Genomic DNA, 24123 nt, shown 5'->3' with positions numbered 1-24123 from the left:
TTAATCTAATCAAATAATCTATACACATCCAGTGTGGCTTAAATGTTCAAATACATTTTGGAGCCAATGTATGAACGCAGTCATTGTATGAAGTCTTTACGCTCTAAAAAGTTCATTAAATGCAGTTTACAACAGGGCAGTAATATTCCACCATTAAACTGTGTTATCTCTAACAGAGTGGATCTGTGCTCTGAGAGGGTGGGAATTTCTGTGTGTGGAATTGCCCCAGTTAATAGTCTTCATGTTGCCATGTGAGTATTGTAGGGATCATTCTGTGTTAAAATGTCTACAAGAGTGCTTCTGTTCTGCTTGCTTTTGCTGCTCACGTCAGGTACAGTAAACACACGCATACTACATTTATGTTATGTAATCATGTCTTTGTTGAATATTGTGTAAAACTATTGGTTGGCGTTATTACATTGTTGTTCCACGGACCATAACGTAAAATGCACATGGGTAATGACAGATTTTAAAAACATGGAACAGGTTTAACCTCTTTTTTTCTTTTACGTTGGAAAATATTTTAAACAATACAACTGTTGTTCTAGGAGTTCAAGGGTCATCTGGCTCATACCGAAAGGTATGGAGGGATTTTTGTTGTCTGTGAATGATTAACTTGTGCTTTTTTTTTGTTGTTGTTGAAGCATCATTTATTGTTTTAAATAATCACAATGGGAGGATCAAATTAGTCTGCCGTGTGTGTGATTGTTTTGTAGCCTGTGTGTGCTGAGATGGCAGAGATCCTGCCATGTCCAATGAACCTCGCACCTGTGTGAGGTAGTGACGGAAACACCTACGCCAACGAGGGCTTGCTGTGTGTGGAAAGACACGTACCAGGGTTGCCCACCATTCAGAACTGAATTGAGAATGCCTTTTAATTCCAAATTACTGTCAATTTACTGAATTGCAATTCATTGATTTCCTATTCCCATCATTCCAATAGAGCGCAACAGTCAGGTTCCATAAGTAAAAATTCCATTAATTTGTTCCATAGACAAACTGATTTTCAACAATGACTTGTAAACCTTAAAGACAGACTGACCATGAGCTCAGAGGTGGTCCAGCAGAGAAAGATCCACCAATCGGAGAAGCACTGCCAACAAAGCCTGCCAAACAAGTCCAGCAGCAACCGCCCATTTCAGTGACACACTGGGAATGACATAATGGAGTTGGAGTCCCTACACCCTCAAACTGCATATCTATTTGTATATGTCAGAATATTTTTCAGTAAACCTAAAATATATTGTTTCTATACGTATAATTAGCAACTTAAATCCAATAGTTTTATATATTTCCATTGTTTTTTGTTTTTTTTCCATTTATGTAATTCACAATGCTTCATAGGATTGTAGTTCATGCTCTTGTGAAAGATGGTAATTACACTGAAAAAAAAAATTATGTGTTGGATTTACTTATATAATATACAGTTGTGCTCAAAAGTTTGCATACACTTGGAGAATTGGAAATATATGTACCATTTTTAAAGAAAACATGAGTGAGTAGGCAAAACACATTTCTTTTATTTCTTATGGGATTCATATTCAACTGTAGGTTATAACAGAATGGCACAATCATAAAACAAAACATGGCAAAAAAGACAAAATGAAATGACCCCTGTTCAAAAGTCTGCATACCCTTAGTTCTTAATACTGTGTATTGCTCCCTTTAGCATCAATGACAGCGTGCAGTCTTTTGTAATAGTTGTCTATGAGGCCCCAAATTCTTGAGGTGGTATAGCTGGCCATTTGTCTTGGCAAAATGCCTCTAGGTCATGCAGAGTCTTTGGTCATCTTGCATGAATCTCCCCAGAGTGGCTCGATGATATTAAGGTCAGGAGACTGTGATGGCCACTCCATAACTTTCACCTTTTTCTGCTGTAACCACTGGAGGGTCAACTTGGCATTGTACTTAGGGTCAATGTCATGCTGGAAAATCCATGAGCATCCCATGCGCAGCTTTCGTGCAGAAGAACGTAAATTGTCTGCTAGTATTTTCTGATAACATGCGGCATTCATCTTGCTATCAAGTTTCACAAGATTCCCCGTGCCTTTAGAGCTCACACCCCCCCAAAACATGTGAGCCACCACTATGCTTCACAGTGGGGATGGTATTCTTTTCACTAGAGGCCTTGTTGACCCCTCTCCAAACATAGCACTTATGGTTGTGACCATAAAGCTCTATTTTGGTCTTGTCACTCCAAAGGCGTGTCAAGGTGTTGTCGGGCATATTGTAACCAGGCTTTTTTGTGGCATTGGTGCAGTAAAGGCATCTTTCTGGCAACTCGACCATGCAGCTAATTTTTGTTCAAGTATCGTCGTATTGTACTCCTTGCAAAAACCACACCATCTTTTTCCAGAGCAGCCTGTATTTCTCCTGAGGTTACCTGTGGGTTTTTCTTTGTATCCTTAACAATTCTTCTGGCAGTTGTGGCTTTAATCTTTCTTGGTCTACCTGACCTTGGCTTGGTATCAAGAGATCCCCAAATTTTCCACTTCTTAATAAGTACAGCACTGACTGGCATTTTCAAGGCTTTGGATATATTTTTATATCCTTTTCCATCTTTATAAAGTTCCATTACCTTGTTACACAGGTCTTTTGACAGTTCTTTTCTGCTCCCCATGGCTCAGTATCTAGCCTGCTCAGTGCATCCATGTGAGAGCTAACAAACTCACTGACTATTTATACACAGACACTAATTGCAATTTAAAAAGCCACAGGTGTGGTAAATTAACCTTTAATTGCCATTAAAACCTGTGTGTGTTACCTTGTGTGTCTGTAACAAGGCCAAACATTCAAGGGTATGTAAACTTTTGATCAGGGCCATCTGGGTGATTTCTGTTATCATTATGATTTAAAAAGGAGCCAAACAACTATGTAATAATAAATGGCTTCATATGATCACTATCCTTAAATAAAAGACAGTGTTTTTGCATGATCAGTCATATTTTCAAAATTAATGCCAAAATTTAACAAATTCTGCCAGGTTATGCAAACTTTTGAGCACAACTGTATACACAGATGAGCCAAAACATTATTACTACTTGCCTAATATGCTGTTGGTCCTCTGCGTGCTGCCAAACAGTGCCGACCCACAGAGACATGGACTCTACAAGACTCCTAAAGGTGTCTTGTAGTATCTGGCACCAAGACATTAGCAGCAGATACTTCAAGTCCTGTAAGTTGCGAGGCTGAGCCACCGTGGATCGTACTTTTTAGTCCAGCCCATCCCTGGTGCCATCACTTCCCCAGGTAAATGGCGAAAACGTACAAGGCCATCCATTTAATGTAAAAGAAAATGGGACTCATCAGACCAGGCGACCTTCTTTCACTGCTCCAAGGTCCAGTCCCGAAGCCCGCGTGCCCATTGTAGGCGCTTTCAACGGTGGACAGGTGACATCATGGGCAATCTGACTGGTCTGCGAGTACGCAGCCCCATACGCAGCAGGGTGTGATGCACTGTGTTGTGACGCATTTCTCCCATAACCATCATTACAATTTTCTGTGACTTGTGCCACAGTAGACCTTCTGTCGGTTCGGACCAGATGGGATAGCCTTCGTTGCCCATGCGCATCGTTGAGCCTTGGGGCCCAACACCCTGTCTTTTTTGGTTTGTGGTTTGTCCCTCCTCGGACCACTGTCGGTAGGTACTCACCACTGTTGACCAGGAGCACCCCACAAGCCTTGCCATTTCAGAGATGTTCTGACCTAGTCATCTGGCCATAACAATTTGGCCCTTGTCAAAGTTGCTCAGGACTTTACTCCTGCCCATTTCTCCTGCATTCAACATGTTGACTACGAGAACTGATTGTTCGCTTAACATCTAGTCTACCCAGATCTTAACATGTGGCCATGTTAGGAGATGATCAGCATTATTTGATTCACTTGTGAGTGATCATAATGTTTTGACTCATCGGTGTATGTAGCAGTTATGCATCACACTTTTTAAGTAAATTCAATTTATGGTCATTTTATGTCAGCATAACAAGTAAACCTTTGTTAGATGTACACAAACGTATCAGTTCATTAAACATTATTTACTTAAAAAGGTATGTCACACAAATAAGATCAACAACTAATAGCGTGTTTTTTCAAATTAACTTTAATATTATTGTCTCTTTCTTAATTTGATAAACTAAAAAAAAATTAGTGAGGTCAAACAATATATTCCCTAAAAAAATTAAAATACAGCTGCACTTCAGCTATACACATTCACATGGGCAAGTAAAATTTTTATGTATTTAACAGGATTCAACTTCACCAAAGGGATCACTAATCACCCTAATGATGACTTTGCATTAAACGAAAAATTGCAGTAAAACAACAATAATACAAAAAAAAAGCTACAAATTTACAGTATATGAATTTTTAATAACAATGAATTAAAGGCCCCAATAAGTTCCCTTTGACCAAACAAACGCCTTCATTATTTAAAAGAAAGATATTACGAGTGTTCCTCACAACCTCAGTTCTGTACCTGATCATCTGAGTTAGTAGCAGGGGCGGTGCCAGGATTGGTGTGTCACTTGGATACAAAAACAGAGGGGAGCTCCGCCCCTGGGTAGTAGTACATAAAATCGTAATTTTATGGATTTTTAAGACAAAGATGTTCAAGGGACTAACAATTATTCTTTTACCTAAATTCACCTTATAATTATTTTGTGTTGTACACATTAATGCAAATACATTACTGGAGTAGATCATATTTTTATGTACTGAAAATTGCAGATTCTTATTGCAGTCTGATATTTTTTTTAGGAGAACCAAATCAGAAATTTTAATCATGAGAGACGGCGACTTGCAAAATACAGGATCACAAAGTTTAACGACAAAAATAAAGCATCTAAAATTAAACTGCTGTACTACTTTATTATTTTGTTTGACCCTGTCAAAATGGTCCTGCAAAAGAGTGCTGCTCTTCAGAATGAGAGGACAGGTGGAGGCAATGACTGAGTCATTCATAGAGAATGTGGTGGAGAAAGTGCTATTGGAACAGCCCAGACATTACTGAAAATTTACGGAGAAGACTAAATAGCGTGCTGCTGATTACCACAGACCAACTTGCAATGGATATCTATGGGGCAATGCACGGCATTAGGATAAATATTAAAGTGCATACTCTTTTGAAAGTATAGCCAAACGTATACATTAACATGAGACATAAAATTACTAACTTACTAACCTGGTCTATGCAAAGTTATATACAATCTTTCAACTCCTGTCATGACAATGTAAAGCCATTAAACCCTGCTGATAAACTTTCAAATGAAGTGTGTAAGGGTACCAGAAAGAGACCGTTTACATAGAGAAAAATCCACCCATAGAAATGTAGTTGGTAACGCACAATTTAGAAGTTCATTTGTCTAGAACAGTAGTATCAACGATAAAGGTAAAAATGTCTAAATTAGAAAATGTAGGTATTTTTCCAGAATTTCTCAGGTTCCATCAGCTCAGCTCCTATATACTGGTTATATACTGTATACTGTATATAATCTAACAAATGTACTTAATTTAAATCTAACTGGTTTTATTAAAGTAAATGTTATTGCTATTTATCTGTACTTCAACAGGCACAAAAGACACTTTTATAAGTTGGCTTTTTCAGGGTTGGATTTCTATTTTTAGATTGCATTCTATCTGGATTTGTTCAATCCAAATTTCTCTGCCCGCAAGTTCATTGACTGCCATGGTTGCAATAAAGACAAGCCTGCAGGAAAACAAACAGCACTGAAACTGTTTTAACAAGCATTAAAATAAAATAAAATAAATACACAGAATTATATGTAATTCAATGCAAATTTATAAGTATACGTGTTTTGGGTTTGATTTCATTCTGGGTTATTGGAAGAAACACAAACCTTCTAATGTGTCAGCACTGTCATATTGCAGGGATTTATAAGTTTATATTTCTTAACAAATATTACAAGTAATTGTTAATAACATCTGTCTAAACATTCTATTTTAATGCTTTCAGGACCAATCACAGTGAGATTTGTTTTGTTACTTAAAGAGTAAGAGTACACATCACTCAACCTCCACCAATCAAAATGATATTGAAAACAATCAGATAACACTTTACAGTAGTGTCAATGTTACACATATTACTACAATGAAATAACAACACCAATGTATAAGCACGTGTTTTTCTTTAATATTACTCGATTTATGTAATAACACAGTAACAACGTAAAGTTGGACTGACAATCAAACAACTGATCCTGTATGTATCTTCCAATATTGTATTATTAAGTAAATAATAAAAAATAAAAAAAATCTTAAGTGTTCTTTGAGTACACAATCATAGAGGAAACAAGTTTGTATCACATTTTAAAGGCACTTAGTCTTTGAACTTGTGCAACATTTACAGTAGTCAGTTATTCTTTGAGGTGTGGTTCTTCGCCAGTTACTTTTTGTAAAATTTACAAGGCTTAATTTGAGCTTAAAGTAAACATGAAATCATAACTGATTCTATTATTTCTAAATGCATTTTCCTTATAGCGAATGATTCATCGGTGCATGCTCTTCCAAAGGAAAAAAAAAAATTGTCCTTGTAATCTTTTATCAATATGTAATAACTTGCTCTTCCACTGAAACTACTTTTCTTTTTTAAAGACATCCCTTTAGCCGTGCAGGCCATTGGATAGCCAAAATTGCTATTTGGGCTTTTTCAGGTCTGGTTTCATCCTGGTATGTAACGGCCACCTTTCTTGATTTAATCAATTCCTGCCCTATATATATATATATATATATATATATATATATATATATATATATAATGTATATGTGTGTGTGTGTGTGTGTGTGTTTTTATTATTATTATTATTTTTTTTTTTTTTATATCCTCTTTCAGTTGGAAATAAAAGACTTTGTGAACCATTTATGTAGACTTGAATTAAAATGTAGAAAAAGCAATTCACATGCCTTTCAGGAAGACATGCATAAGCCCACATTCTGTTTTTTCCAGCAAGATTCCTTAATCAGAAATACTGCCAGTGCCAAGCATGTCTTTCTAGTTCAAAATAAATGTATTTCAAATATTTGAAATTAAATGTGTATATGTGTATATATATATATAACACACACACACACACACACACACACACACACACAGTACTGAGCAAAAGTTTTAGGCACTTTGGAAAAATATTGCATAGTGAGGATGTCTTCAAAAATAATGCTATAAATTGTTTTCATTTATCAATTAAAGTCATACAAAGTCCAGTAAACATAAGAAAAGCTAAATCAATATTTGGTGTGACCACCTTTGCCTTCAAAACAGCACCAATTCTCCTAGGTACACCTGGATACAGTTTTTGGCAGATAGGATGTTCCAAGCTTCTACAGTTTTTTTTATCTATTTTGGCTGTCTCAATTGCTTCTGTCTCTTCTTGTAATCCCAGACTGACTCGATGTTCAGTGGGGGGCTCTGTGGGGACCATGCCATCTGTTGCAGTGCTCCCTGTTCTTCTATCCTATTCTATTCTATTTGCAAAATAAATGTTTGGGAGTCTAAAATGTATATTTCCTATTGAAAATATAAATAACCATCTTAAGACAAATGTTTTTGTGAAAAATCTTATGTGCCTTAGACTTTTGCACAGTACTGTGTATATATATATATATATATATATATATATATATATATATATATATATATATATATATATATACACACATACATACATATATATATATATATATATATATATACACATACATACATATATATATATATATATATATATACACACATACATACATATATATATATATATATACACATACATACATATATATATATATATATATATATATATATCCTTCACATTTCTTAAAGAAATTTAAACACCTGTCATTGCATGCTCAGGAAAACAGTTTTTCTTAGGAAAAAAGAATAATGTTTTATGTGTTGTTCAATCATTTGAGCATTCTTAGTTCACTGTGCATTTTGTGGCGGTTCCTTGAAGAGTTGCTGCAAGCTAAATGTTTCTTCCGAACTCTAGAGGTTTCATGGTTTGCCGATGTCCACTGTTATTTTAGTGTAGAGTAGATCTTTCTCTATATTGATAACTTTATAGTGGAGTGATTTGATTCCATCGTTGTTCATTGTCATTCGTGTGTGAGAAATTCTCTTAAATCTATAGAACAGAGATATAAAGCTTTAGAACTTCATTTAGTTTACTTTTAGGGGTAGGGTTAGCCTGTAGTGTTTATAATTAGCTTTATATAAAAACAATAGAAGTCTATGGTATTCTCTCATTTAGACAGCTAAGTAAATGTATGTGTGTGTGGGTCAGGTTGTGTAGTACAAATACACTGCCCGGCCAATAAAAAAAGTCGCCGTTTGGATTTAAATAATGGTTATGATCTGGGATTGCAACAATTGGTCAGATCTAGGCTCAGCAACGTTATGCGGCAATAAAATGAAGTCAGTTGACGTCCTGAATGTACTGAATGACCAGGTTATCCCATCAATGGATTTTTTCTTCCCTTATGGCATGGGCATAGTCCAGGACGACAATGCCAAGATTCAACGGGCTCAAATTGTGAAAGAGTGGTTCAGGGAGCATGAGGAATCATTTTCACACATGAATTGGCCACCACAGAGTCCTGACCTTACCCCATTGAAAGTCTTTGGGATGTGCTGGAGAAGACTTTACAGAATGGTTCGACTTTTTTTGGCCAGGCAGTGTATAAGGATAGTAAAACCTAAAATCACGATGAAAAAATGTTTTTACCTAAAAAAATTTGCTTCATATTATTTAACCTCACTGCATCAACCCTTAAAGGAATATATCGGGTTCAATATAAGTTAAGCTCAATCGACAGCATTTTTGGAATAATTTTGATTATCGCAAAAAATTATTTCGACTCGTCCCTCCTTTTCTTTAAAAAGAGCAAAAAATTTTGTTACAGTGAGGCAGTTACAATGGAAATTAATGGGGCCAACATTTTATATTTTAAAGGCAGAAATGTGAAGCTTATAATTTTATAATGGCACTTACATTAATTTTTGTGTTAGAACTCGTGTTATTTGAGCTGCAAAGTTTTTTAAATCACCATTTTTACAGTCATTTTAGGGTTTTAAGATTTGTTGACATTACAGTAAATTCTCACTGGCTAGAATTTTACACAGAAAAGGTTAGTAAGGGATTTTTAAATCATATTAACACACATATTGTTTATGTCTTCTGGCTATACTTTTGAAACAGAGAGTATTTTAATGTTTACGGATTGGCCCCATTCACTTTCATTGTAAGTGCCTCACTGGAACCCAGATTTGTGCTTTTTTTATAGAACAGGAGGGACGAGTCGAAGTTATTTTTTGTGGTAATGAACATTATGCCACAAATACTGTTGTTTGAGCTTAACTTGTACTGAACCCAGAACATTCCTTAAATACTTAAGGTAACACCAACAAAAAAATTTTAAGGGTTAGATCAGGTAGAAATAGCTCTTTAGGGTAACAATTGGAGGTTCCCACTTTTACAGTGCAGCAACATTGTGGGGACCAGCCAACGGAATAAAGAGCTTACCTCTGTGGGTTTGGCTCATTTTTCTTGTCTCTCTTGTGCTGAATCATTCTGCATTTACCAATGTCTCCACTTGGCCTTGATATCTTCATGCCTCGATAATGCAGCCTTCAAAAAGAAGAACACTCGTAAATGTATTAAAAAAGCAATTGAGTAGTTGACATGAAATACTTTTGGAAAGTTTACATGCCATGCATATTCTATTCTCCATCTAAAATTATTTTAAAAAGCATTTCGCTAATTCTTTCATAATTATTATGCACAGTGGCGGGTTTACAATTTCTGAGGCCCTAAGCAACCAACCAAACCGTGGCCCCATTTTGAAAATGTTGCTTAAGAAATTACATAAAATTAAATCATAATTTTAAATTCATCCTATCAGCCATTGTAGCCAAGTATATTCAAAATGTTTAATGAAATAAAATTCTAGTTCAAGATAATTAATGCATGTTTCCAGTTTTTTTCAACGATACAATGATAATATATATATATATATATATATATATATATATATATTTATTTACCTACATATATTTTTACAAAACACCTTTTTTTTTCTTTTTCTTTTTTATGAACAGAGTGTGCAAAACGTACTACTACACTCACTAACATTTTGGAATTTAGTTGTTATTTATGATTATTATAACCCAACAATTATACATTGTTGTCCAATTTTTCATTATAATACAGTATGATACAGTATTATTATTATTACTTTGAGGATTGTTTTACACAATAGTAATATATTTCTGTCTTATTTACTTTCACCTGGAGCTTATATTCTAATGCTACAGTGTATTGTTCATCATTTTGCAAAAGGCTGTATTTTATGTTAGCATCGTAGGCAACATTCGTAACAGTAACATTAAACATACAAGGCATGGCGGCCCCTCAGCACACTAGAGCAGAAGGAAAAAAAAACACTGCTGTTTATCAAGTGCTGCAACTTTGCTTGGTGCAGAACAATCTGGAATAATGTTAAACATTATAACAGTCACTTCTTTGAACTTATTCAAAACGTTAAATCTTTGTGACACCTGTGCTAAAAACAATCTAGACACAGCGCAACGAATGAAACAGAATACAGACATCTCGATGTGTGTTTTTAAGACCTGAAATTATTTTTAACTTGACACCGTGTCTAAAAATGTGCCGGTCCTGCGTGAGACACTGAAGAAACAGCGAGACACGGAGATACTCGCTTGGTGTAAACGGCCCCTAACTCATGGGCGAAAATATTTCGGAAGTACTGTATATTTTTTCATAAATTACAAACCACAACCCAAAGTCCTACTTAAAAAACTGACCCAAACCCGATGGACCTCTAACATGACTCGCTCTGAGAGTGCTGACAGCAGTGTATTCGTGCGTGTACCCAGAACATCATGTCACCCCTCAAGTGGTTTTTGCTGAGCTTTCCTACCAGGACGGGGGCACCCCCTAACATCCGGGGCCAACGCAAATGTGTGGTTTGCATGGTGTTTACAACTGCTACTGATTATGCATGCGCATTTTTAAAAGACTACGTGGAATATTTGTACTTCTAAAACTAAAAATAAACATAAATAAAAATAGAGAGCACTTACAGCATCTTAATTTATATTTTCCCTTATAGATTTATATAAAATTTGACCTAAAACCTTAATGTTGATAGAAAATTGATATGTATAATTGTAAAACTGTTATGTGCCAAACAACCCAATTATGAAAACAACACAAAATTAAATGTCACATTACTAGCCTCGCATAAAACAGGACTCCGAAACTGTCATTACACAGTTACGTTTTCTATTCTCTTCACCTGTTAAATATGTCATCGTCCTCTCCTCCCCAGCCCCAGTAGTTATTGGGGAAGCCATTGATCCTTTGAAATTGCTGTTTACTCATTGCAGATACACCTCCAAAATACTGTTTATACGGCAACCTGTATTCAAACAAAAATATAAAAGACATCAAAGACTGAGAATACTAACATATAATACTTATCAATAACCACATCTTGATGCCACATTATAATATATATATATATATATATATATATATATATATATATATATATATATATATATATATATGTACATAGAGTACACTCACTGAGCACTTTATTAGGAACACTTGTACACCTACTTATTCATGCGATTATCTAATCAGCCAATCATTAATCAGCAGTGCAGTTAATAAAATCATTCAGATATGGGTCAGGAGCTTCAGTTAATGTTCACATCAACCATCAGAATGGGGAAAAAAATGTGATCTCAGTGATTTCGACAGTGGCATGATTGTTGGTGCCAGACGGGCTGGTTTGAGTATTTCTGTAGCTGCTGATCTCCTGGGATTTTCACACACAACAGTCTCTAAGTTTACTCATAGTGCCAAAAACAAAAAACATCCAATGAGTGGCAGTTCTGCAGATGGAATCGCCTTGTTGATGAGAGAGGCCAAACTGGTTTGAGCTGACAGAAAGGCTACCGTAACCACTCTGTACAATTGTAGTGAGCAGATTTTTTTTTTTTTTTTTGCTTAAAAACAAACGGTGCAGAACGGGCTACACACATAAGTTTAATACTTAGAGTTAGGGATTTTAACAAGCCCCTGACCCTAAGTATTTTCAGTAGCTATAGTGTTTCATTGCAACTTATATTGACATTTAACTCTATACCTCAATTTAACCTTTAGCTGAAAAAGAACACTTTCCCTTGGATGAAAACTTGAGCCACTAGGTAGGCCACTTGCTATTAGCTTCCAAAAAGCTACAGTATGTAGGCAGCTACATACTTCCAATAACATGCTTCAGATTCTGATGCCTTTTGAAAGAGAGGAAAGGCTGCATTCCTTTGTAAAATAAACATTGTTATGAAGAAAACAAAACTGCGAGAATACAAATACTTTACAGAAAATGCCTTTGATATTGTTATCAGGTTCTGCTAGAACTATTTTAAATACTTGAGCGCAAGCGTTGAGCTCCAAGCCAAATGACGCTTAACACTTACTTAGTTAATAATTTAACCCATGACTTGCACTATACATAAGTAATATTGGCATTATATTCATGCTGTTAGCCAGAGGGGAACTAGCCCCCACAGTGAGCCTGGTTTCTCCCAAGGTTATTTTTCTCCATTAACCAACATCTTATGGAGTTTTGTGTTCCTTGCCACAGTCGCCTTCGGCTTGCTCGCTGGGGTTCTAAATACAATTATTATTTAATTACATATTTTTAAACACATTTCGCAATCGTATTTTATCAAACTACACAATGATGACTCTAAGACATTATAGATAGTACAGTTTCATTTTCTGATAATGCATGATTTTCTGTAAAGCTGCTTTTGTGTTGTGAAAGGTGCTATACAAATAAAAATGACTTGACTTGACACTGATTAAATGAATTGATTCAGTTAGCCATTATCATACTCTGACACTACACTGCTAAGGGAATTTTGAGGTTGTATATTTCTTACTACTGATACTACGGATATTAACCCTTACTTACCCCTAATTCTAAACCCCAAACGATTCCAAATAGTTGGATGTTGGAAGTTATTATTTGATGAAGAATTTTCCCAGTAAATATTATGTTTTTTGTGTCTGAATTTTGACAGATTGTCTGATGCAATTCCCATAAGAAAGAACAATTATAAAATAAATCTCTTTAATATCTCCAAGTTTCTTCTTGGCAGAAATTAGATTAAATAGATGGAGTACAGAGTCTGCTGCTCTTTCCTGAGAAAAAGATCCAAGTAGCCTTATACTATATGTAAGAGATCTACAATGTTACAAATTCAGAGATTTCATTATTAACTAAAATTGTATGAGTAACCAAATAATCTGAGCACCACTGAAAAAAAATGAGTTAGATTTACTTAATTTTTATTTTGCAAGTTTTTGCACATATTTTTTAAAATAAATTTTAATGGCATAAAATTAAGTAAAATCAACATAATTTCATGACATAATATTAATTGAAGTGAGAGAGTAAATTAAACTTAAACAGTTATGTAACATTTACTTACAAATTTGATGGACATGCATTTAAATATGCTTAGTAAAAGTTAAAAATGTTACTAGAATATTCCACATTTTGAATTTTCATTAATAACACGTTAAATTAATTACGAGCATGTACACGCACATACACTTACAAATTAATTTTGAGTAGAAAATTAACTTCAGACTTCACAAAACAAGTTACCAAACATAACAACAAAACCAACAGTAAAAATTGTGTAAATAAATTTGAAAACAGTAAATCATGCAAGCTCATTAATTATTCAAACCCAGTGCATTATGGGAACAACAGCTTTGAAACAAAGTACTTATTTTATAGCTATAGTTATTTTATAATAGCTACTCAAATTAGCAAATAAATATGACTTGGTTTTCTACTTTAGGATTGAAACATGATGACACATAATCATAAATAATATTTACTTTTAAGACCAAGCATACATTTTTATATGTTTGAATTAAAAACAAATGTAGTATTTAATTAATATTTTGAGATTTCACGTTTCCGTGAAGTTGGCACCCCATATAATTCAGTCATTACCAAATCTATACCAGTCGTTTGTGCTGATTTGTGGCTCAAAAATGAATGTTTGTGCTGGTTTGGTGTTTGAGATATTAGACATTATTTATTTTTGTGTCACTTTCCACCCCATGTGGTCCAAATCGCCCCAAGCCGGTGCTGTTTGTTTGTGCTCGATTTGTGCTGATTTGTGCCGATAAAATTAATCTTGTATCTATTTTCCTTCCTTTGTATTTAACAAGATAGCTTTTGGGAGCCGTGAAATCGTGCAGGAATATGTTATGATGTGTTTTTTTTAACGGCACAAATCGAGCACAAACGAACCACACCGGTTCAGAGCAAATTGGAGTGACGTCACTGCTCCCGAAAAGTTTCTTGCTATATCTAAGGAAGATAAATAGTTACAGTGTTTCTTTTAACAGCACAAACCGAGCACAAACGAACAGCACTGGTTCGGAGCGATTTAGATCACATGCAGTGGAGAGTGACATCACACAGCCAAAAAAACAATGTCTAATATCTCAAACACCGAAACAGCACAAACGTAATTTTTTTTGCCACAAATCAGCACAAACGCAGCACAAATGAATAGTATAGATTTGGTAATGATTTAATTATATGGGGTGCCAACTTCACGGAGGTTGAAGGCACACTCAGTAAGCTTTCGTTCATGTTGTCTTGGACTTACATTACACCTAGGGGCATGGATGCAGCATCATTCAAACGCAATAGTTTTCAATAGATGCCATTGTATGAATTTAATTCACAAGTGAATGCGTCAAATAACAGGGCAGTTACAGAGATTAAGGGAGTAGTATTCGGCTGGTCATATGATTCTAACATGGCAGCCCCCATTAGGGAACCCTCTCCATGTAGAATAAATTAGCTTGTATAAAGTTACTAACTTGACTAAAGACTTCATCTTATGTGAGTCATTCTGATTTTATATACATATATATATTTATTTTTTTTTTTTTTATTACATCCCCAATTCCAAAAAAGTTGGGACAGTATGAAAAATGCTAATAAAAACAAAAAGGAGTGATTTGTAAATTATAATCACCCTTTGCTATATTGAAAGCTCTACAACTACACATTATATGATGTTTTACCTTGTGAATTTCATTGTTTTTTGAAAATGTACAGTTATTTTTTTAATCAGATGGTTGCAACACGCTCCACAAAAGTTGGGACAGTCGAGTGTTTATCACTGTGTAACATCACCATTTCTTCTAATAACACTTATTAAGAAATGGGCACTGAAGACACGAGATTGTTAAGTTTAGAAAGTGGAATTTTCCCCCATTCATCCATTATGTAGGTCTTTAGCTGCACAATTGTGCGGGGTCTTTATTGCTGTATGGTGTGCTTCATAATGCACCACACATTCTCTGCTGACACAGCCATGCACTTGAACATTATGTGGTTTGAAGCTGTCCTGCTGGAAAATGCAGGGACATCCCTAGAAAAGACGGTGCTGGATGGCAGTATATGTTGCTCCAAAATTTTTACATATCTGTCTGCATTCATGGTGTTCTCACAGATGTGCGAGTTACCCATGCCATGGGCACTGACACAATCCTGGCCCATACAGACACTGTCTTTTGAACCTGACGCTGATAACAGCTTGGATGGTCCTTTTCATCTTTGGCCCGAATAACACAATAGCTGTGTTTTTCAAAAACGTTTTGAAATGTGGACTCTTCGGACCAAAAAACACAGTTCCACTGTTCTACTTTCCATCTAAGATGAGACCGAGCCCAGAGAATTCGGCAGTGCTTCTGAACAGTGTTGATGTAGGGCTTCTGCTTTGCATAGTAAAGTCTTAACTTGTATCTGTGGATGCAGCAGCGAATGGTGTTGACTAACAAAGGTTTACTAAAGTTATCCCAAGCCCATGTACATGATATCCATTACAGATGAATGACGTTTTTTAAGACAGTGACATCTGAGGGATCAGAGATCTAGCGCATTCAGACGTGGTTTTCGTTTCCTTTACGCACCAAGATTTGACCAGATTCCTTGAATCTTTTAACTATATTGTGCACTGTAGAGGGTGAAATGCCCAAAATCCTTCCAATTTGTCTTTGGGGAACATTGTTCTCAAAGTGCTGGATTATTTGCTGAAGCATCTGTTGGCAAATTGACAAGTCTTGAATGATCCTTGCTCTTGAAGAACTAGGTTGTTTTTGGAGGCTCCTTATATACTATGACACGATTGCCTCACCAGTCTAACATCTCCTGTTTCACATCACCTTGTTATTTCAACTCGTCAAATTGTTATTAGTTTTAAATTGTTCCTGTCTCAACTTTTTTAGAGCGTGTTGCAATCATCTGATTCGAAATTACTGTAGATTTTCTTTTTTTTATTGATTTTTTTATTGATTCATAAATTAACACAATATAGAATATAGACACACACACACAAAAAAAAAACACAAAACTAAAAAAAAAAAAAGAAAAGGAAAATACAATTGCCCCATTTCTTATTGAAAAGATCCCTAACTCCCATCCTTCTGCTCGACCCCTCCTCGAAGGCAGCCACCCTCCCCATCTCTGTGCACCACTCTGGGAACGAGGGTGTTCCATTTGACTTCCATCTCCTCAAAATAACCTACCTACCAATCATCACACTGGTCAAAACCCAATTTTTTATGTACTTATCCTCCAAATGTATGACCTCCCCATCTCCCAAAATACAGAGTCTGGGGCAGAACGAGATTTGAGTGTTCAACACATCACATAAAAAAACTTTGCACCTTCAGCCAAAATTCTCGGATCTTACGACACCCCCAAAAAACATGGGTGGTGTCTCCATCTTCCGAATGGCATCGCCAGCAGATGGGTGTGTCCTTAAGACCAAGCCTATACAATTTAGAAGGGGTCCAATAAAATCTATGTAAAATCTTAAATTGCATAAGGTGAACCCTTGCATCTCTAGATGCAGACTTGATGTTTTCTAGAATCCTAGCCCACACTCCCTCCTCCAATAACAAATTTAAATCTTCCTCCCATAATCTTTTGAGAGAATTTAAAGCTCTGTCCCCCAGACTCTGAATTAACAGGGAGTAATACACTGATGCCTCATTACCCTTCCCAAAAGCAGCAATCACCTCTCCCAGAGTATCTGCCGCTCTAGGGGGGTGCGTGCTACTCCCAAAAACAGTGCAGAGCAGGTGGCACAGCTGTAAATACTTATAAAATTGAGATCTGGGAATCCCAAAATGTTGAATCAAATTTTTAAAAGATCTCAATACTCCACTCTCATATAGGTCACTGAGTGTATTAACCCCCTCACAATCCAATCTGACCAACAGAAAGGGGACTTATTAATACATAGTTTAGGGTTCAGCCATATGCTCGAGGCTAAGTTTAAATAAATATCCGAGTTAAACACTCTGGACACTTTTGTCCATATCGAGTGTAAATGCGAGATAACGGGGTGTGACTTAACTTCTCCAATTAGTTTAATAGAAAGGCTTTGCAGTGGCGAGATAGGGGCAAGAAATTCCTTTTCAATACAAAACCAGGGAGGGGCTCTCTCAGGTGGAAGCGACCAATGAGCCAAATGTCCGAGACTGAATGCATAATAAAAAAAAAAAATCTTAGGTAGGCTTAGCCCACCTTTGTCAATCGGCCTATGTAACTTGTTGAAATGTAACCTGGGACTCTTTCCATTCCAAATGAAGTACTTCGCTATGCTATCAAATTGCTTGAAGTAAGAGAGGGGGACATCTATAGGGAGAGATTGTAGCAAGTAATTGAATTTTGAAATACAATTCATTATAATAATATAAACCTTCCCAATCATAGATACATTTTTAATAAAGGTCAAAATTAACTCTGACTACTTAACGCTGTCAGAGCCAAAGCTTCAGATTTAGACCAATTAACTCTGTATCCCAAAAATTTAGAAAAGGAATTGATAATTCTGTGGAGGCTCGGCATAAATCTAGTGGGGTTGGAGACTAATAATAAAATATCATCTGCATAAAGTAAAAGCTTATGCGCCACACCTCCCGCCATCACCCCTGGAAAATCATCCTCCTTTCTTATCTCGGCTACTAATGGTTCCAGGGCAAGACAGAACAATAATGGGGAAAGAGGGCAACCCTGCCGAGTGCCCCTATTCAGAGTAAAATCATCTGAAATTAATCCATTTGTTTGTACCGCCGCTACTGGGTAAAGTAACTTAATCCATCCAATAAAAGTATTTCCGAACCCATATATTTGCAAAATCTTAAAAGTTAATCCCATTCTACCATATCAAATGCCTTTTCAGCATCAAGTGAGATGGCAGCGACCAGAGTCTGATCATTCGCCACTGACCACATGATAGTAATGAAACGCCTAATGTTGTCAGAAGAGCTACGGCCTAGAATAAACCCCACCTGATCTATATGTATAAGAGATGTCATAACTTTACTTAATCGGTTAGCCAAAATTTTTGACAATATTTACAATATTTTTGACAATATCTAGCTGGATCAGGGAAATTGGATGGTAACTTTTACACTCGCTTGGATCTTTGTCCTTTTTAATAATCAGACTGATCTGGGCTTGTGTCATGGTTGGCAGAAGCTTTCCATTCTTTAATGATTCCATATAAATTTCTAACAAAAGTGGAGCCAATTCTGTAGCATTAGATCTAAAAAATTCAGCGGCAAAGCCATCTGGCCCCGGAGACTTGCCAGTAGGCAGGGACTTAATTACCTCACCAAGCTCCTCCAAGGTTATCTCAGAATCAAGATACTTTTTTTGCTCAGTCGTCAGTTTAGGGAATTCTAATGGTTCCACAAAATTTCTAATATCTTCATCAGTAGACGAAGACGTGGAATTATAAAGATCAAGATAAAATTCTTTAAAGGCATCATTAATATCAATGGCCGAGGTAAAAATTTCACCACCAGCAGATTTCACTGAGGGAATGGTAGAAAAAGACTCTCTCTGCTTTATATATCTAGCCAAAAGCTTCCCTGCTTTGTCCCCAGACTCAAAATATGACTGTCTTGCCCTGAATAACCAAAACTCCACCTTCCGCGACAAAATAGTATTATATCTGTATTTCAATCGGGTCAGTTCTCTGAGGCCATCAGACGACATTTGGCACTTCAGCTCTGCCTCTGCACTTTTAATATTCCCTTCCAACTCCACGAGTTCTCGTGCTTTGGATTTTTTGGTGAAGGAGGCATACTGTATGATCCAACCCCTAAGAACCACCTTAAGTGCCTCCCAAGCCACACCCACAGAGGATACTGAGGACCAGTTGGTCTCCATATAAACACTGAATTCAGTCTTTAACATTTGTTGGAAATCAGAATTTCGCAAAAGGGATACATCAAAGCGCCAACTATATGATTTATTTTTCTCTGTGTGTGGCAACCTCTAATATACTCACCAGAGCATGATCTGAGACTAAAATGTTTCCAATTGAGCAATCAACAACACATGAAATGAGGGACATAGATATAAAAAAAAACTAGAATAAATCTTATGGACTGATGAAAAAAATGTATAGTCCCTACCAGATGGGTTCAAAAGTCTCCAAATATCTGCAAGACCAAGATTTTTACACATCCTATGAAGCATCAATGTTGCTCTAGGGGGCTTATACACTTTTGCTTCACTATGATCAAGGACTGAGTCCATCAAAAGATTAAAGTCTCCTCCCAATATTATATCATGGGGGTTTGCCAGTGGCTTGCAACATCCCTTCAAGATCTATAAAAAAGCCCTGATCATCAGGGTTAGGTGCATAAATATTAGCCTGAATATTGTGAATATTGTTTTCTCCTGAAACAATAATGACTCTTCCTAATTTATCTTTACTCTGTTTGAGACATTTGAATTGTAGATGTTTATTTATCAGTATAATGACTCCCCTACTCTTACTTGAGCCAGCACTAAAGAAAACATGCCCAACCCATATCTTCCCAAATTTTTCAGCTTCCTGCGGGGAAATATGTGTTTCTTGAAGAAACACTATATCATATTTCTTACGCTTAAGAAAATAAATAACCTTCCTTCTTTTTATGGGGTGCCCCAACCCATTCACATTCCACGTGGAGAAAGACAATCCACTCATATTAACATCTGACCTATTGATATAATAAAAAAAATTAATTGTTTGTCAAAAACAAGATTATACAGACCACATTCCCCATTACTGCAACAATCAAACCCCGAACAAAACGAACGGAAAAAAGAAAAACCCGCACATTAACCCCGCGCACAACAGTGTCCATCCCTCTAAACTCAAAAGGTCCATGTACGCCTACGAGAGTCCCCGCGACAACTTTGCCATAAGATTGCTCAAGTCCAGTGCTTCTGCATAAATTTTGTGAGGCAAAATTACATAACAAAAAATACTTTGTAAAACAAACCCCAGCCAATTGGCAGAATAAACACAAAGAATGTGTAGATTCATTCACAAAACTTTATCGAAGGTGTGTTCCTCCACAAAACAGATTGCAGCTGATATAAAGCCGTTCAGTTTCCTCGGACAGACAAACAATTGTTCAGTGAGCCGGCTTTTATGAGTGCAGCAGATGACGTAATCATTCTAATGTAAAATACTCCACAAAAACAAACTCCAGCCAACAGGAGGCATAAGCACAAGGAATGAACAGATTTATCCACAACTGTCCCGAAGCAGTGTTATTCCACAAAACAAGCTCCAGCCACTAGGCGGAACCAGCACAAAAAAATAAAAAATAAAAATAATATTGTGATTCTTCCAAGAAAGCTTTCCTTTGCTCCTCGCCTGGCGCAACACAAGATCTTTATCGGATGATCTCAGAAATTTGGCCAGAATTGATCGGGGCCTGTCTCCCTTAGCAGATCTGCGAGCCGGAACTCTGTGAGCTCGCTCGATTTCCAGCTTATGACCTGTTATGTCGAGCAGACTCGGGAAGAGCTCGTCCAGGAATTTCACCATATCTCGACCTTCTTCATGCTTAGGAATTCCAACAATCCGAATATTGTTCCTTCGGCTCATATATTCGAGATATTCCTGTTTTTCCAAAATGTGTTCCAAGTCTGTTTTGGACGCAGGCGGATTAGCAGATAATTCCCTTTCCGATGACTCCAGATAATCGATCAGTTTCTCAACATCTGCCACTCTTGTGACCAACTCAGAGAATTTTGTTTCCATCGCCGTAATCGATAGACGTATAACAGTGAGATTTTCGAAGTCAGCAACAACCTTCGTCAGCATCACCGAGATGTTGGACAGTTGACGCTGAATTTCTTCTCCCGACGTGCTTTCCAAATTGAGTGCCCGGCTCGCAGGCCCGTCAGAGGCCTCAGCTTGAACACGTAAGTGTCTTTTAATGTCTACAGAGTCTGAGGATTTTGACGTCTTTACCTCAGAAAGCAAGTATGTAACTGGGTGTATCGAATCTCACTGGATTATAACATGAAATTAATTAAAAAACTAGCAAAGTGTGCAGAGCTAGTCGCTCACACGTCTGCTTCTTGCATGGCGTCACGTGTCGTCCCCCCCCCCCCACCCCGCCATCATTACTGTACATTTTAAAAAAAACAATAAAATTCACAAGGTAAAATATCATGTTATGTGTAGTTGTGGTACTTTCAATATAGCATAGGGTGAATATAATTTACAAATCACTCCTTTTTTTGTTTTTATTAGCATTTTTCATACTGTCACAACTTTTTTGGAATTGGGGTTGTACTACTAATTTCTTTAGGAGTAAAACTTTTTTTGATGAGGAAAGAATTACTGAGTGCACCTTTAAACTAATTTATTAAATGTATCTTTTGTGCTATATTTACTTAAACACAAAATATTTTTTCAGTGTATGCTCTAAACACATCTCTTCTCTTTTCAACAAGTTCTCAAATAAACTCCTGTGACTTTAATCTTCTGCCACCTGAAGAAACAAGTAGATTTTATATATCACAGCTGCACTGGGTCATTTCACACTTGTGGCAGACAAATCATTTGAATGCAGTGTAGTGACTGAAAATAAACAAACCGACTTTCTGAAAATGTATAATTGCAAAGCTAGCTAGACTGGTAGATTATTTGCATAGCTTTTTTTTCCCTAGATGAAACGCAGCCTAAACCACCTTTCAAAAGCCCTACATTCAAGTACATTTTAAAAACTTTAAAAAGCCACTGTTTAGAACCTTAGTAATTCACATAATAATGAATCAGAGTGGTGTGCTCATTAAAAGTTTAGCAACTGACCACTCTAGTGTACTCTAACTTGTTTTCATTTGAAAAATGTTAGCAGGTTAATATAATGGAGCACCTTTACACTATAGTGGCAGCACAGAAACTGTGTCTGAGGTCACATATGTACCACAGAAGGTGCAATTAAATAGACTTTTTAATGCAGCATACAGGCACATTAATATACTGTATTTACAAAGGAATCAAAATAAAGCACACCGATAATGTTAGAGCGTGTAAATGCAGTGTGGCTTCGCATGGATTATCTTTGGTTGGCTGTTTACTTCTGACCAGTTCAGGTCAGATCAGGTTATATTATATTCTCCTGGTCTGTATTTAGAGTTTGCACACAAACACTTGCATCTTGATCTAAGTCTTGATCTTTATCCAGGAAATTGTTTTATAAATAGGGCCTATCCTATCACTATGAGTCATCATACTAGCATTACAGTCAGTAAAAATAATATTTGAAATCTGTATAAGCCTTTGAATTGACACCTGTGCTTTATTTCAAGGCCATTTGTTTATGGAAATATGTTTTGGAGAAATGTCCTTGGCTTTTTTGTGACTTCCTGGATGAGTCGTCACTCTGCTCTTGGAGGAAAGTCAGCCACTTTTGGGAAGGTTCACTACTGTTACAAGTTTTCTCCATTTGGAGATAATGGCTCTCACAATGGCTCTTTTTCCTTTTCTCCCCTTTTTCTCCCCAATTTGGAATGCCCAATTCCCAATGCGCGTTAAGCCCTCGTGGTGGCGTAGTGACTCGCCTCAATCTGGGTGGTGGAGGACGAATCTCAGTTGCCTCCACGTCTGAGACCGTCAGTCCATGTGCATCTTATCATGTGGCTTGTTGAGAGCGTTACCGCGGAGACGTAGTGCATGTGGAGGCTTCACACTATTCTCCGTGGCATCCACGCACAGCGAGAACCACACATTATAGTGACTACAAGGAGGTTACCCCATGTGACTTTACCCTCCCTAGCAACCGGGCCAATTTGGTTGCTTAGGAGACCTGGCTGGAGTCACTCAGCATGCCCTGGATTCAAACTCGCGACTCCAGGGGTGGTAGTCAGTGTCAATACTCGCTGAGCTACCCAGGCCCCCTCCCTTTGAAATAGCTTTACAACCCTTCCTAGACTGATATATTTCAATCACCTTTTTCCTAATCATTTCTGGAATTTCTTTTGACCTTGGCATAGTGTGCTACTGGGTGAGACCTTTTAACCAACTTCATGCTGCTGAAAAAGTTCTATTTAAGTGTTGATTTGATTGAACAGAGCTGGCAGTAATCAGGCCTGGGTGTGTCTAGTCCAGCCGAACCCCATTATGAATGCAGTTTCATAGATTTGGGGATTTAGTAACTAGGGGGCAAATACTTTTTCACACAGGCACAGTTGGTATTGGATAACATTTTTGCTTCAATAAATAACATTATCATTTAAAAACTGTATTTTGTGTTTACTCAGATTGCCTTTGTTTTATGTTAGATTTTGTTTGAATTTTTGAAAAAATTTAGCATGAGACACAAAAACAGAAGAAATCAGAATTTCTTGCAAATTTTTTTGGTAAAAAGTATCAAGCAAATACTTTTTCACAGCACTGTATATAATGAAGGTAGATTTTAACCAAATGGTGGAACTGTGTTCTTAGGAAAAGGCTATTTTTCATTTTTAATTTCATTTCCCTCACGGGATCAATAAAGTATCTCTAATCTAATTAATGTCAGGTTGCACATGTCTTAAATGTTGTAATTTTATACTCTTGATAAATTGCAATATTCTTTGGCCAAAGCTTTTTTGTGCTTCATTATTTTTTTACGGTTTAATTTTTGTTAAAAGGCCATAAAATATTCTATAATAGGCTTATTATAT

General features: G+C 36.5%; 1 protein-coding gene and 1 long non-coding RNA gene across 2 annotated transcripts in view; one reads left to right on the top strand and one right to left on the bottom strand.

Annotated features, from left to right (window-relative positions):
* The first annotated feature begins 260 nt into the window (after positions 1-260).
* Positions 261-7587, top strand: LOC127444419 (uncharacterized). Its single transcript, XR_007897814.1, has 3 exons — positions 261-331; positions 549-580; positions 717-7587. It is a non-coding gene; the product is annotated as an uncharacterized LOC127444419 (long non-coding RNA).
* Positions 7588-7822: 235 nt separating this feature from the next.
* Positions 7823-24123, bottom strand: part of LOC127443998 (beta-1,4-galactosyltransferase 1-like) — a 24838-nt gene continuing 8537 nt past the window's right edge. Inside the window, exons 4-6 of the mRNA XM_051703124.1 lie at positions 11332-11454; positions 9534-9638; positions 7823-8135 (exon numbers count right to left, since the gene is read on the bottom strand). Coding sequence (XP_051559084.1) covers positions 8006-8135; positions 9534-9638; positions 11332-11454 — 358 coding nt within the window. The 3' untranslated portion in view covers positions 7823-8005. The remainder of the gene's footprint in view (positions 8136-9533; positions 9639-11331; positions 11455-24123) is intronic.

The sequence above is a fragment of the Myxocyprinus asiaticus genome, chromosome 7 (genome assembly GCF_019703515.2).
Source record: "Myxocyprinus asiaticus isolate MX2 ecotype Aquarium Trade chromosome 7, UBuf_Myxa_2, whole genome shotgun sequence".
Taxonomy (NCBI): Eukaryota; Metazoa; Chordata; class Actinopteri; order Cypriniformes; family Catostomidae; genus Myxocyprinus; species Myxocyprinus asiaticus.
Note: the sequence above shows the minus strand (reverse complement) of the source record. Positions and strands in the feature narration are given on the sequence as shown.